The 15,036-nt window shown below is 34.7% G+C and overlaps 1 protein-coding gene across 2 annotated transcripts in view; it reads right to left on the reverse strand.

Moving 5' to 3' along the window:
- The window catches only part of Wdr70 (WD repeat domain 70), a 281,334-nt gene that overhangs the window by 185,150 nt on the left and 81,148 nt on the right, over positions 1-15,036 (reverse strand). For both annotated transcript variants that reach the window (XM_015496352.2, XM_048802879.1), the window contains exon 8: positions 13,899-14,052. In XM_015496352.2, coding sequence (XP_015351838.1) covers positions 13,899-14,052 — 154 coding nt within the window. The remainder of the gene's footprint in view (positions 1-13,898; positions 14,053-15,036) is intronic.

Below are 15,036 nucleotides of genomic sequence, written 5' to 3' on the forward strand. Positions count from 1 at the left end.
AAGCAGAAAATAAAATGGCAGAACTAAATAAACCAGCTATACGAATAATTACACTAAAATTAAGTTGTCTAAAAACACCAATTAGAAGACAATGGTTGTCATTACAGACTTAAAAACTAAAACAAGGCCCAAAAATAGGCTTTTTCATAAATCTCACCTGAAGCGCAGATATGGATAGTTTAAAAATTGAAGATGAACAATGGTTGTGATGATGCACACCTGTAATCTCAGCCACTAGAGGACTGAGGTGGGAGGATCTCAAATTCAAAATCAGCTAGGCAACTTCATGAGACCCTGTCTCAAAATAAAAAATAAAAAGGGGTGTGGATATTACTCTGTGCGAGCGTGTCCCTGGGTTAAATCCCCAGTAGTACCTAATAATAATAATAATAATAAATTAATGGAAAAGGATATAGCAAATACCTTGATTCACAGCCTTGCATTTACTATTCCCTGTTTCTACATGGCTCTTGCAACAACAAACATTTTATTGATTTATTTATTTAGACATACATGACAGTAGAGTATATTCTGACATATTATACATACATGGAGTATAACTTGTTCTAATTTCCTAATTCCCATTCTTGTGGTTGTACATGATGTGGAGTTACACTGGTGGTGTATTCATCTATGATCATAAGAAGAGTTATGTCTGATTCAATCCATTGTCTTTCCTAGTTCCACTCCCCATCCCTTCCTTCATTCCCCTTTGTCTAACCGACCAAACTTCTATTCTTCCCTCCACCCTCCTTACTGTTTGTTAACATCCACATATCAGAGAGAACATTTGGCCTTTGGTTTCTTGGGATTAGCTTATTTTGCTTAGCATGATAGTCTCCAGATCCATCCATTTACCAGCAAAAATCATAAAGTCATTCTTCCTTATTGCTGAATAATATTCCACTGTGAATAGATAACACATTTTCTTCATCCATCTGTTGACAGATGAGTAGGACTGTTTCATAGCTTAACTATTTGTCAATTGAGCTGCTATGAACTTTAATGTAGCTGTGACACTGTAGTATGCTGATTTTAATTCCTTTGGGTATAAGCCAAGGAGGGAGATAACTGGGTCAAATGTTGGTTCCATCCCAAGTCTTCTGAGGAATCTCCATACTGCTTTCCAGAGCGGTTACACCAATTTTTAGTTCCACCAGCAACTTATGAGTGTACATACCTTTTCCCCCACATCCTCACCAACATTTACTGTTACTTGTATTCTTGATAATTGCCATTCTGACTGGAATGAGATGAAATCTCAGTGTATTTAGTTTGCATTTCTCTAACTGCTAGACAAGTTGAACATTTTTTCATATATTTGTTGACCATTCATGTCATCTGCTGTCAATTGTCTATTCAGTTCTTTAGCCCCTTTATTGATTGGGTTATTTATTTATTTATTTATTTATTGGTGTTAAGTTTTTTGAGTTTGTTATATATCCTAGAAATGAATGCTCTACCTGAGATGCAAGTGGCAAAGATTTCCTCCCATTCATCGCATTTTTTTTTTTTTGATACTGAGGATTGAACCCAGGGGTGCTCAACCACTGAGCCATATTCCCAGCCCTTTTTTATATTTTATTTAGAGACAGGGTCTTGATGAGTTGCTGAGGCAACTCGTGATCCTCCTGACTCAGCCTTTCTAGCCGCTGGGATTACACACATGTGCTACCACGCCCAGCTCCATTCTTCACATTCTTAATTGGTTCCTTTGCCCTGAAGAAGTGTTTTAGTTTGATACTATCCCATTTACTGATTCTTGATTTTACTTCTTGCACTTTAGGATTCTTGTTGAGGAATTCAGTTCCTAAGCCAACATGATGGAAAGTTGGGCCTACATTTTCTTTTAGTAGGTATAGGGTCTCTGTCTAGATCCTTGATAAACTTTGAGCTGAAAACAAACTTATTTTTCACAGTTCTAGGGGTTGGTAACTCCAAGACCAATGTGCCAGTAGATTCAGTTTTTAGTAAGGACTCTCTTCGTGGCTTAAAGATGGTCACCTTCTCTTGCATCTGATGATGTGGGGTCTTTTCCTCTTTTCATAAGGATATCAATACCATCATGGAGGTTCTACCCTGTTGATCTCATCTAAACCTATAACCTGCCAAAGGCTCCTCCTCATACTATCACATTGAGGGTTGGGGCTTCAACATACAAATTTGGAGGGGGGTGGGGACACAAAATTCAGTACATAATAAGTACAGATAAAAACCTACAGCTAACAACATACTTGATGGGAAAACACACACATACACACACATACACACCCCTGAATGTTTCCTCCAAACAACAGAACTTAGGCAAGGAAGTCTACTAGCACCATTCCTTCTCAATGTCATAATGTCATTCTGAAAATCTTAATAAGTACAGTATGGCATGAAAAAGAAATAAAAGGCTGTCAGATTATAAAAGAATAGATAATATGTTTGCTATAAAATGCAATGTCTATGTACAAAATTCCAAAATTCTACAAAAGTCTTCAACTGATGAGTTTAATGTAAGATTTCAGAACACAAGGTCAACATACAAAAAAAAAATCAATAGTTTTTCACCAAAAAACAATTAGAAAGCAAATATATGTAAATATATGTGCGTACATAGTACACACATACCATTTATGATAACACAGAAAAGTGAAATACTTGGATATAAATTTAATATGTTAATGATCTCTATGTTGAAAAGTGTAAAGCGCAACTGAAAGAAAGAAAAAAAATCTCAATTAGTGGAGAGATATGCTGTGTTGATAGATTGGAAGACTCAATGCAGATATCAATTTTCTCTAAATTGGATTTTTATATTCAAAATAATGCCAAATAATTCCAACAGGATTCTTTGTAGATATAAATAATACAGTTCTAATTTGTGTGAAAAAGTAAAGAAATTAAAATAATCAAAGCCATTTTTAAAAAGAAGAACAAACTTGGAACAATCATGCTACCAAATTTTTGAAAAATACCAAAAAGTTGGAGTAACATAGAGGGTAATATCTGTGAAAGGATAAACACTGTAAAAAGCAGAATATAGAACCCGGAAATAGATCTACTCACATTTAATCAACTAATATTTAACAAAGATGCAAAGTCAACTCAATAAAGGAAGCAGTCTTTTCAACTAAAACAACTAGTGATTCATATGCAAAACAGAACAAGAACTTCCACCTTTCTTCATCTCATATACAAATATTAAATCAAAATAAATCATAGCCCTAAATGTAAAACATAAAATAGAAAAACTCCTGCTAGGGTTTAGATATGAGATATCCCCTAAAAGCTCATGGGAGACAATAAATATTCAGAGGTGAAATGATTAGACTGTGAGAAGTGTAACCTAATCAGTGTATTGATTCATTGATATGGATTAACTGGATGGTAACTATATGCAAATAGTATGTAGCTGGAGGAAGTAGGTTACTGCAGGTATGCCTTTGGGTTTTATATTTTCTCCATGGTGAGCAGAGCTCTCTCTGCTTCCTGGCAGTCATGAACTGAGCAGTATTCCTCCTCCATTCCCTTTTTCCATGATGTTCTGCCTCACCCAGGCCCAGCTGGCCAACCATGAACTAAACTTCTGAAACCATGAGCCAAAATAAACTTTTCTTCTTCTAAGTAGGTCTTGTTGGGTCTTTTGGTCACAGTGATGAAAAATTAACTAACACAACCCCTAAAAGACAAACTAGAGAAAAATCTTTGTGACACTGGGTTTGGTAAACAGTTAAACACCAAAAATAAAATCCATGGAGAAAATAATTGATAAACTAGACTGAATAAAAATTCAAATAATTTTGCTTTGCAAAATGAATGGTCAAACAAGCCACAGACTGGGAGAAATATTTCCAAAGCACAAATTCAAAAAAGATTTCTATTCAGAATGTATTTTTTAACTCTGAAAAACAAACTCTAGTAAGACATACACCCTCTTCCCCAAAATGGGTAAAAATATTAAACAGACATTTCACCAAAGAAAATATAAGGATGAGAAAGATGAAGAAATGCTCAATACCACTGATCATTAGGAAAATGCAATTTAAAACAATGAGATCCACTAAACACTTATTAGAATGGCTAAATTCCAGAAAATTGACAATATTAATTGCTAGAGAAGATGAAAAACAACAGGAACTCTCATTTATTCCTGGGGGGAATCCAAAATGGTCTAACTACTTTGTAAGACAGCCAGCTGTGTCTTACAAAGTTAAACAAAATACAACCACATAATCAGCAATAAGGCTCCTAAGTATTCACCCACTTGATTTGAAAGCATTCATAAAAAAATTCTACACACAATTGTTTAGCATCTTTATTCATAAACCACTGCAGGTAGAATATGTTTTGCCAGTGATTTAGATATGAGGGAAGAACAGTTGAGATGTAGAACTCAAGTTTTTGTTTTTGTTTTTTTTTTTTTTTTTTTTAATTTTTTTTTTTTATTGTGGGTTGTTCAAAACATTACAAATTTCTTGACATATCATATTCCACACTTTGATTCAAGTGGGTTTTTGGATTCATCAATTGATCAAAGAGAATGTCATTTATTGTGATCAAGACAATTACAGAATAAACAGGTCTAAAAAGGAAAAAAATCACAATTACCTTTTTCTTTTATTTTCTTTAAGTTGTTGATGGACCATTATTTTATTTGCTTATTTATATGTGGTGCTAGGAATCGAACCCAGTGCCTCACACATATGAGGCAAGCACTCGACCGCTGAGCTAGAACTCCAGCCCCACAATTTCCTTTTTTGACAAAGTAGGTTCCAATGCCTACTTTACATCTAAATGAGATTGTTAAATTAATAGTTGGTAATACTGTACTGGTGAAAAGATAAGGCTGGAACTATAAATTTGTAAAACAACAGTGTCTATAAATAGTATTTAAAGCCGTGTGACCAGATGAGGTCAATCAGGGAGCAAGTAAAAATACTAAAGAGGGCTTAGCATAGAGCCCTGGGATATTCCAATATTTAGTAATTGAAAGAAGAAAGGAGAAGCAAAAACCAAGAATGAAAAGGAGCATTCCATGAGATATGAGAAAAAATGAGGGGGAGTTCAGCAAATTGCTGGATGTAGTAGCATATGCCTGTAATTCCAAGTGACTCAGGAAGCTGAGGCAGGAGGATTTCAAGTTCAAAGCCGGCAAGACCCTTCTCAAAATAAAAATAAATAAAAAGGGCTGGGGATAGAGCCCAGTGGTAGAGCACCGCTGCATTCAATCCCCAGTAACATCAAGAGAGGATGGTGAAGGGGGAAGTAGTAAATTGGAAGTCAAGTCAAGTCAAGGAGGGGAGAAGAATCAACTGTATCAAATGTTTGGAGAGAAAGTATTATAGGAACTCAGAAATGACCATTGGATGTGGCATAATAAAATGGCAATAATACAGAACTGGATTAAATTAACTTCAATCTGGTACAACTAAGGTTCTGAAATACATTAATGATAGGCTCACTAAAATTTAAAGGATTGTCAGGGGTCATATTAATCTCTTTTCAAAAATATAAATTTATCTGCTAATGTTTAAGAAAAAAATTCAATTACTAGTATCTGATCTAAATTAGTAACTTTGGACCAGGAAAAATAGCTCATGATTTGCAATAAAAAGAGCACCCCAATAACCCAAGATATGCCCATCCTTTGAGGACTTAGATCCAAAACTGCCTTGGCTTTTTCAATCTGGCACACTACTCCACTCTCTTAATTCCTCTCCTCTGCTTAACTTAACTCCATCTCCACTGACATCCCTGCCTGATCTCTTAATCTGAGGCACAGTCTGCTTACCTCCCAGTCAGTTCCTGGTTTACCAAATTCCCTCTTCTTACTCCCAGACTCAGGGACTCTTTAGATGGCTGCTACTCCATTTGGTCCTTCAAAGCTTACTTTCTTTTCTCTGTTCAAATAGCAACCCAACATCCTGACCCTGAAGGCAAACCTCAGAACACAGACCTTTTACTGGAATTTGTTAATAAGAGGTGAATAGCATCTTGGAATATAAAAAGTATTTTTAAGAGAACTATAAGAAAATAACCTTATTACAGAAGATGTTAAAATAAAGAGACACCTTCACTATTAAGAACAAAGAATAAGAACACAGATAGTAGGTTAAATTGAAAAATAATCCAAAAGACTGTGAATGCTGTTTCTTGTTTGTAAAGATAGGACCATGACAAAGGCAGTGGGAATGTTAAGTGGCCCTGTGTGAACACAGTGACCAAAATAAGTCATAACAAAATGAAGTTCAACTAAGGATTCTTAAATGGATCTAAACAGATTCAGTACCAAGGCTAACATTTGTGGAAAAAAAATTAAAGTGACACCTATTAAAGAATAATTAGTGACTAAAACACTTTTTCATAAAATAAACAGGTTTTTCTCTCTCCCTCTTTATTTAAATATAGGCCCTTCAAAAAAAAAAATCCCTTTATTTAACAGCCCTAACTGGAAATAGCCCCAAAGAAAGAATTGACTATTTGTTTCTCATAATATGCCTTGCTCTGCATAAAGAGGGCATTATTTATCCATGACCAATACTCTTTCCTACACACACAATACATGTGCTGATCTGTACTAAACTATGTATCTCTTGTGACAATAGTTATAAAACAGCTTCAGGCTAGAATGCCATTTGTAGTCACAGAATAATGTAAGATTCCATGATCCTCAAAATGAAAGTATCCATGTCTTTGGCACAGTGAGCTAATTAACAGAGCCAACTCCTATGAGGAGATGAAATGCAGGAGAGACTACACTTTGATCTTCTTGAGCAGAGTCCATTCACAGGCTTTTAGGAATTGCCAAACTTCTTGAAACTATAAGCAAACTTTTGTGTGAGTACATTCCACTGGGGAGTTAATGTTCATAGTATTGATTCAGGAACTAGCATACATTTTTCTCCAAAGAGTCAAATACCAAGTATTTTAGGTTCTGTGGGCCACCTGGTCTTGGTTGCAAGTACTCAATTCTACCACTGAAGTGAGTACAAAAGGAGGCACACAATGATAAATTAATGAAAAAGGCTATGTTGTAATAAAACTTTTAATTACAAAAACAAGGTGGAGACTGGATTGGATGCACAGGTCATAAGTTGCCTACCCCTATATAATCCGTTACTCTTAGTCATCTCCTTCCATCAATCAAGACTCTAAAGTCCAAGTACTTCTAAATTCTGAGCAATTTTAATAGCCATTTAAATACATCAAAAAGATAAATCCCATCATCTTTGACCTACTCACTTTCAATGATCTATTCTAACATATTTCATCAGCCCTAACTATGGCTAATTCTGCCATTGTCACAAATGATTTCTGAAATCATGAACTCTCAGTATTTATTGATTTAACAATTATGGATCACCAGATATTCTCTAGGTTCTAGATATTACATTTATTGGCCCACATAACCACTTATGTGCCAGCTCCTGAATTTTTTATTTTCAATATCCTAAACTTCAACTGTTTTCGCACCTTAATCCTAAATCTCCTTTCGTTGGACTTCAATTCCTACATCACTGATCCAATCCAAACACCCTAAATCCTAAATAGGATTCAAGAATATCACATGAATATACAGATTAATTGTCTACAAATTTATAATCTGTGGCCCTTAATGGTCCCACAATTCTTCTAGTAATTTTTCTCTCAAAACCATGAACAGCTTTTCTAAGTGTTCATGATCCATCATGCTATCATTCCAACACTAAACTAGGAAAGGACTGCCAGAAGATGGTGATACTTTCCATTCCCAATGTGGAGACACTACCTATAAGCAAATGTGCCCATCCTTACTTCTTTGTTCCCATTGGGAAAACATCCCTTCTCCCACCCACAACTAACCTCTGTTCTTATGCTTGGTCACAATCCCTACTACCTCTTCAGGGATTTTCATCATTACTTACTAGTGTTGATTTTGGAAAACTGTGTTAGTTTACTATTACTGTGTAACAAAGGACCATAAACTTAGGGGCTTAAAACACCCCAAATTTATTCATAATGTTAGCAGGATAGCATTCCTTTCTGAAAAGTTTTGAAGAGAATCTACTTCCAAGTTGTTGGCAGGTTGTTGGCAGAATACAAATTCCTTGTGGTTGCAGGACTGAGATCCTCATTTTATTGCTGTCTATCAGCTGGGGACTGTTCTTAGCTTCTAGAAGGCTTATGCATTTCTTGCCACATGAATTCCTCCCCATCTTAAAAACTGGCAAAGGAAAATCTTTCTCAAGTTGAATTCCACTAGACAAAAGCCATGCCCACAAATGTTTGCAAAAGTCTCTTCTTTGGCAATAGATCTTGTTGAAATGGCTAAGGAGCAATGCCTTTAAGTTTCCTAGAAGTCACTTGTTTGGTTAGGAAGATCTGTGAGACACACCCTTAATTTCTTGGAAAAGACCATAGTGTAGATGATTATTCTTATCTTTTGGTCTTTCTGGAGTTCTACAGCCATACTGTTTTTTTCTCTATACACACCCATCTGGATACACTAAAAGTAAACCAAACTGTCTAGTTTTTATTCCCTTTTAGTAAGACTTCCCTAAGTTTATATTTCTTCTCTCATATTTCATAAGTAACAAGAAGAAAGTGAACAACACCCTCAACACTGCTTAGAAACATCCTTAGCTATGTATCCAAATTCAGCACTCAAAAGTTCTCATTCTATCTTCAAAACCAGCAGTACACACTCCGTCATGTCAAATTCTTCCCATACTTTTAGAATTTCTTCTGCTGGCATCCCCTGAAATCTGCTTTCTTTACTTCAGTCTTCTTAATTAAGAAACAAACAGCACAGAAGAACTTGATGGTGAAAAGGGGTTGGAGACAATCCTGAAGAAGGACACTTAATTATATCAATCCTAGATGAACTGAAAAACCAAACTTAATAGTATCTCCATATCTGGAAGACAGCTTTACATTATAAATATAGATCTGCATGTGCACTTCTGGTAAAGTACTTGTATTTATTGTGCACAAAGTTCATACTTTATTTCACAATATCTAAGCTTTCTAATGTCCTGAGGTGACAATGTATCATAAAAGTAGAGATAATGAATTAGCCAACCTGTAGATATTGTATAACTGATAGAAAAGATGTATTTTTGGACATAGACTTGTTATACCTCTGGGCAGTGTATATCAGGACTTGTTCATTGAACTGGCAGCAAAGGGGCAAAAGGAAACACAAAGGGAAAGATGGAAGCAAGTGCAAGGATTTGCATATTTATGTGAGCCATTTATGTGTGTGCATCATCTGGCTATACTATAGATATACTGTAATTCACTTGGGAATTTGCTTTCTTGCTCATAGTTTAGTAATAGAAATCTGATAATGAATTCTCTAAGAAATATTATGTTTGGTGTACTCTGTTGTTTTATGTCTCATTTTAAATTGAGTATTTTTATAAAGAAGCTCTGTGTGTTTTTTATTTTTTTATTTTTATTTCTTTTAACATGGACACAATATACCTTTACTTTATTTATTTATTTATTTATTTTGATGTTGAGGATTGAACCCAGTGCTTCACACATGCTAGGCAAGCGCTCTAACAATGAGCCACAGCTTCAGCCCCCTAAATTGAGTATTAAGAGAATGCATTGTGGGGGAGGGGGGCTGGGGTTGTGGCTCAGTGGTAGAGCGCTCACCTAGCACATGCACGACCCTAGGTTCGATCCTCAGCACCACATAAAAATAAATAAATAAAATAAAGGTATTGTGTCCAACTACAACCAAAAAATAAATATTTTTTTAAAGAAGAGAGAGAATGCATTACTTTAGTTGTAACTCTGCCAATACATCCACCTAGAGACTTATTGCCATTTCTATCTTCAATGAAATTTTTCTCCCCAAGAACACCAGTTGGTACAGTGTATTCTTGTTTATCAAAAACATTCATGGGGCTGGGGATATGGCTCAAGTGGTAGCACGCTCGCCTGGCATGTGTGCGGCCCGGGTTCGATCCTCAGTACCACATACAAACAAAGATGTTGTGTCCACCGAAACTAAAAATAAATAAATAAATAGTTAAAAAAAAATTCATGTAACTTTGGGGTTTTGAATTGGCAAATAAATATTCATGATGTGTGGGAAACCACAATACACACTACAACCTCATTCACACAAAATAGGATGTTTTATATGTACACACTGGCCCTGGAAGGATATATACAATTAAACTGCTAAAAACTGGATGACTTTGTTCTTTACTTGTATTTTTCTGTTTCCTGCAAGGTACATATAAACTTTTAAAACATAAAAATTATATTAAAAACCTGGGGGGAAAAAAACAAAAAAAACCCCAAAGCTTAATAATGAGATTATAAGATTATTACCATTAAAGTATTAATTTACTAGTGACCTACTAAAATATCTTGGATTTTAACTTAATTAAAAAGTTGATTAGTTATGGAGTTGTGATTTATAGGAATAACTGACCTAATAGTCACAAATTTATTAGTTCGAGGCCAAAGAGTCCCATATGAATTTCAAGCAAAGTGTGTGCCAAACAGTTGGAAGTAATAGAGGAAAATACTTCCTGACTGGAAGCAATGTATAAAAACTCTGATTTAGGGTAAATGACTTTTAGATGACACTATAATTACAGTTTTTAAATAATGCTTTTGAATGGTTCAAAGGTTGATTATAAGTTGATTCCTGCATATTCCTGTCCCACTTTTCTATCCACTCAAAGTTGAAGAAGTTATGTGTCATTTTCCTAGAAAAAATAACCTATATTCCATAATCTGCAGACCATTGGTCTTCATATTTTTTAAAATATTTTTTTAGTTATAGTTGAACACAATACCTTTATTTTATTTATTTATTTTTATGTGGTGCTGAGGATCGAACCCAGTGACTCACACGTGCTAGGCAAGAGCTCTTCTGCCAAACCACAACCCATCAGCATTAGCAAAAGTGACTTTCAAAGAAAAACTTATGGAAAACTCCAACATATAAGACAGAAAAAATTGGAATTTTTTGGCTGAAATAGAAGGCCCCTGCACCTCATTCCCATACACTCCTCCATAGTTCCTGAGGCATCTGCACATAATTTCTAAGACTGTAAAATGCAAAAACATGACTCCAAGCAATCAGTGACAAAGGTTCTATGTGAGCCAAAAACATCTTTCATAGAAAAACATAGAAATAAAAGACATAGAAACTTAAATTTTAATGGTGATTATATTTAAGTGGAATTATGAATAATTTCTCTTATTTTCTATTTTTCACATTTTCTATATTCAACAGGAATTACTATTAGATATCCATTACATTTTATTTGTAAAAAGTGTAACTATAATGCACTGTTATAGTATCTAACAGCAAAAAGTAGTTCTGTACTCATACAATACTCTTAAAATATAAACACATATTTACATATTCATAAACATAAATGATTTAAAGAATTTTAGAGAAACAAGTCCTAAGAATACAAAAATTTGACAATATAATTACAAAAGCCTGTTTTCATTTAAATTATATAATATTTATCATGATAGATCAAATATCTAAAAATCTTTAACATTCTATTCATTGGATTTTCCAGTAAAACTTCAAATTACTAATTTCTCTTAGAATCAGAAAAGAGGCTTAAAGTTTGTTTTTAAAGTACAATATGAAATTGTCTATTTTCAAATAATACTATTTGCATTACTAAAACCCATCCTCAAACCAATGACTATTATTAAGATATCTGTAACATTTCCTAGATAAGTAGTCAATTAATTACATTTGTTTTTGTGAAATGTAGAAAGAAAAATAAACCATGAGTTTGAAATTAAAACACAGATAATATTGGCAGCATGGGTAAGTTACAATATATAAATTACACTATATAGTAGTTTTTTATATATTGGCAAATAACTTATATTTTTTGCTTTCCTGTATTTCTACCTATATTTTTGGTATAAGTCTGAGAAGGCAGAAAGAGTCAGATACAGGACCAATCAGATTCTTTTCTTCTTGAAACTTTCTTAAGTAAAATTTAAATCCATAAAGTCTTAGCCTTTTTATAATATAAAAAGCCAGGGTAGCTAAAATAATTAAGAAGAATTTAGAGACTGGCAAAAAAAAAAAAATCCCCTTCCTCATACTTTCTTAGAAGGATTGTCTACCATAACTACAAATTTTAAGGACACCTGACTTAATATATATTGTTGATTCATTAATATTGAACTCACAGTCAAGGGCACTATAGTTTATGCCTAAGTGAACATTCTCTAACACATGTATTTTCTCTATAAGAAACATCACATACTCCTTGCACTTGGAAACATAAGACAGTACTACAGCACTTCAGCAGTATGCTTGGTAGCAAAATCACCAATAATAGGCAAGAAAATGAAAGCATGACATGAAGCAGGCATAAAAAGAATACTTGATTACAGTATGAGAGCTGAAACAAAATAAGTGTCATCTTGTTCAAACTCAAATTTTGTGCCATTCTGTGCAAGCATATATCCATAAGTGACTATGAAAGTGTCATGAGCATTGATTCAGAGGTAAAAGGACCAAGTAGGCAATTTTACAAATATGGAATCCACAGCTGGGCATAGTGGCACAAGCCTATAATCCCAGCAACTCAGGAGGTTGAGGCAGGAGGAGCTCAAGTTTGAGGCTAGCCTGGGCAATTTAAGTATGAGACAATCCAATCTCATACAAGATCTTGATTTAGGCACAAGCCATGAAAATTAGCGTATTGAAAGTAAGTAGTATGCAGAAAGTGGGAAAAAGAGTAAAAGTAAGAATGAAAATGAAGACTCAGAATTGTGCATCAACCACATCCTCTGTGGTAGACGACACTACTATTCCCAATCTACAACCGCTTCCAACATCTACACCCTTTTTCACATAATACAGTTCTTCTCACTATATACTTCGGCAAATTTCTCCAGTCTATTGAAATTAGCCACAACCACGGGGTTTTCTTCAGCTGGTGGAATGTTAGACGATATGATATAAGCAAAGGCTTGAAATGTACTTCCAAAGTTGGTGATTTCCCTGTGTTTGTACCATCACTGAGAACTTCACTATTATATAGTAGTCCACTGGTCTAAGGAAGAACCAAGATGCATGGAACAGACCTAAACTTCATCTGCAGCATGCAGCCCAACCCAGTCAATCCAAAGACACATTAGCAAGAATAAACAACTGTTGTTTTACACAATAAGTTGTATAGCATTAATTGTAACTATAGTTGACTGATATTTGTACATTATTTTTAAGATATCATTATCCTATTTAAAATCTTTATCAAAAAAGGCTAATGAGACTCTCTTTCTTCTCGTCTTAAAACCTAGATCGTAATAGCTGTGTTGCCAACGTTGGCTACATCAGTATCTCCATCCCACGTGATATTTTCCAGTCTGATCTTGTCATTCACCCATCATATAGCAAAGTCTCCCTTTCCTTCCTCCAAATTTGGGCTGGTTCTATGATATGAAAACCTAAAGCCAGACATTAAGAAATCTACAGTTTCCGTGTTCATTCTTCATAGAAACCAGCCATCAATTACCTCAAACCCCACTGTGAAAAGGCCTGAATGAGACAAGTGAAAAATAGAGAGTGACAGCAAGAGTAAGATTGAGAGCAAGAGTAAAAGAGCATCTGAGTGCACAACAGGGGTGTGTTTGGGAGTAGTAAAGAGGAAAAGAAAGAGAGAAATGACATGGGACAGTGTTCCAGCTATAAGCCATGTAAGTGAGTCAATCTTGAACCCTGTAGCCATCTGATCATCCAGACAACACTACAGAAAGAAGAACCTTCCAATAAATTAACCTATATAATAATGAGAAATAATACATTGTTGTTTAAAGACACAAACTTTTGTAATGAATTTTACAGGTCAACTCAAATAAGTTTTTAATATAAATGTGTGAATTGAATTAATTAAAATATTCTGTTAAATGCTTACCTTTGTGTTGGCCATGTCCACAATATACTGGTCTCCCTTTATACATTCCATTACTTCAAAACCATCTCTATCAATCACCTTGGCCTGTGAGCTTCCAGATACAACAAGAATCATGTCTCCTGTGTTACTGTACTGTAATGACTTGATCTGATGACTATGCAAAACAAAACAAAAAAATACTCTGGTGAGACACTGAGCATAATATTTACACTTTCGCTACACTAAGCACTGCCACAAGAAAAAGGCTATACAACTGTACAAAGTGATAATTCTACAAATCAGGAATAACAACCTCAAACAGACCCTCAACACACACTGGATATTAAGTTAGTTTCCCTTTCCCACTCTCCACAGCAATCTATTACAACCTTCTGGACTTACCTTATATTCAACCCAACCAATTGTCCTCTATCAGCTCTTGAATCATCTGCCTCTTTTCCAGAAGAAATAAATAACTACCTTGACTTCTTCCCATTAGTGTTATATACTCATCTGTCCCTGAACTCCTCTCTTCCTCCTCTTCAATTAAAGTGGTAAAAATTAAACTCTTCCAGCCCAAGAAAAATTATACCAACTATATCGGAGATCCCAGCCTACCCAGTCTCCATGCTGGAGAACTATTTAGCAGTTCCATATACAGTTAAACATGCATCTATCCTATGACCCACTAGGTCTATTTCTAGGTATATTCATAAATCACAAAAAGGCTTATACAAGAAAAAAATGTTCAAAGCAGTCTTATTATAGCTCAAAACTGGAAACAATATCCAATTTGTATATTTTATACATTGTGTATGTAATTTATACATATGGCATATTCAGGCAATGAAAATACATGCTATGACACAGATGAATCTCAAATATTTAATTGAATGAAATAAAAATATACAAAATACATAATTCCAATTATATAAAGTCAAATAAAGGAAAGTACTGTATCAATAAAAGCCAAAAAGTGCCAAGCATGGTGGCACACGCCTTTAATCCCAGCTTCTTGCGGGGTTGAGATAGGATCACAAATTGTAGGCCAGCAGGGGCAACTTAGCAAGACTCTATTTTAAAATAAAATAAAGAGGGCTAGGGATATAGCTCAGAGGTAGAGTGCTCACCTAGCATGCATGAGGCCCTAGGTTCAATT

This window comes from Marmota marmota, unplaced genomic scaffold (genome assembly GCF_001458135.2).
Source record: "Marmota marmota marmota unplaced genomic scaffold, marMar, whole genome shotgun sequence".
NCBI classification, from domain to species: domain Eukaryota; kingdom Metazoa; phylum Chordata; class Mammalia; order Rodentia; family Sciuridae; genus Marmota; species Marmota marmota.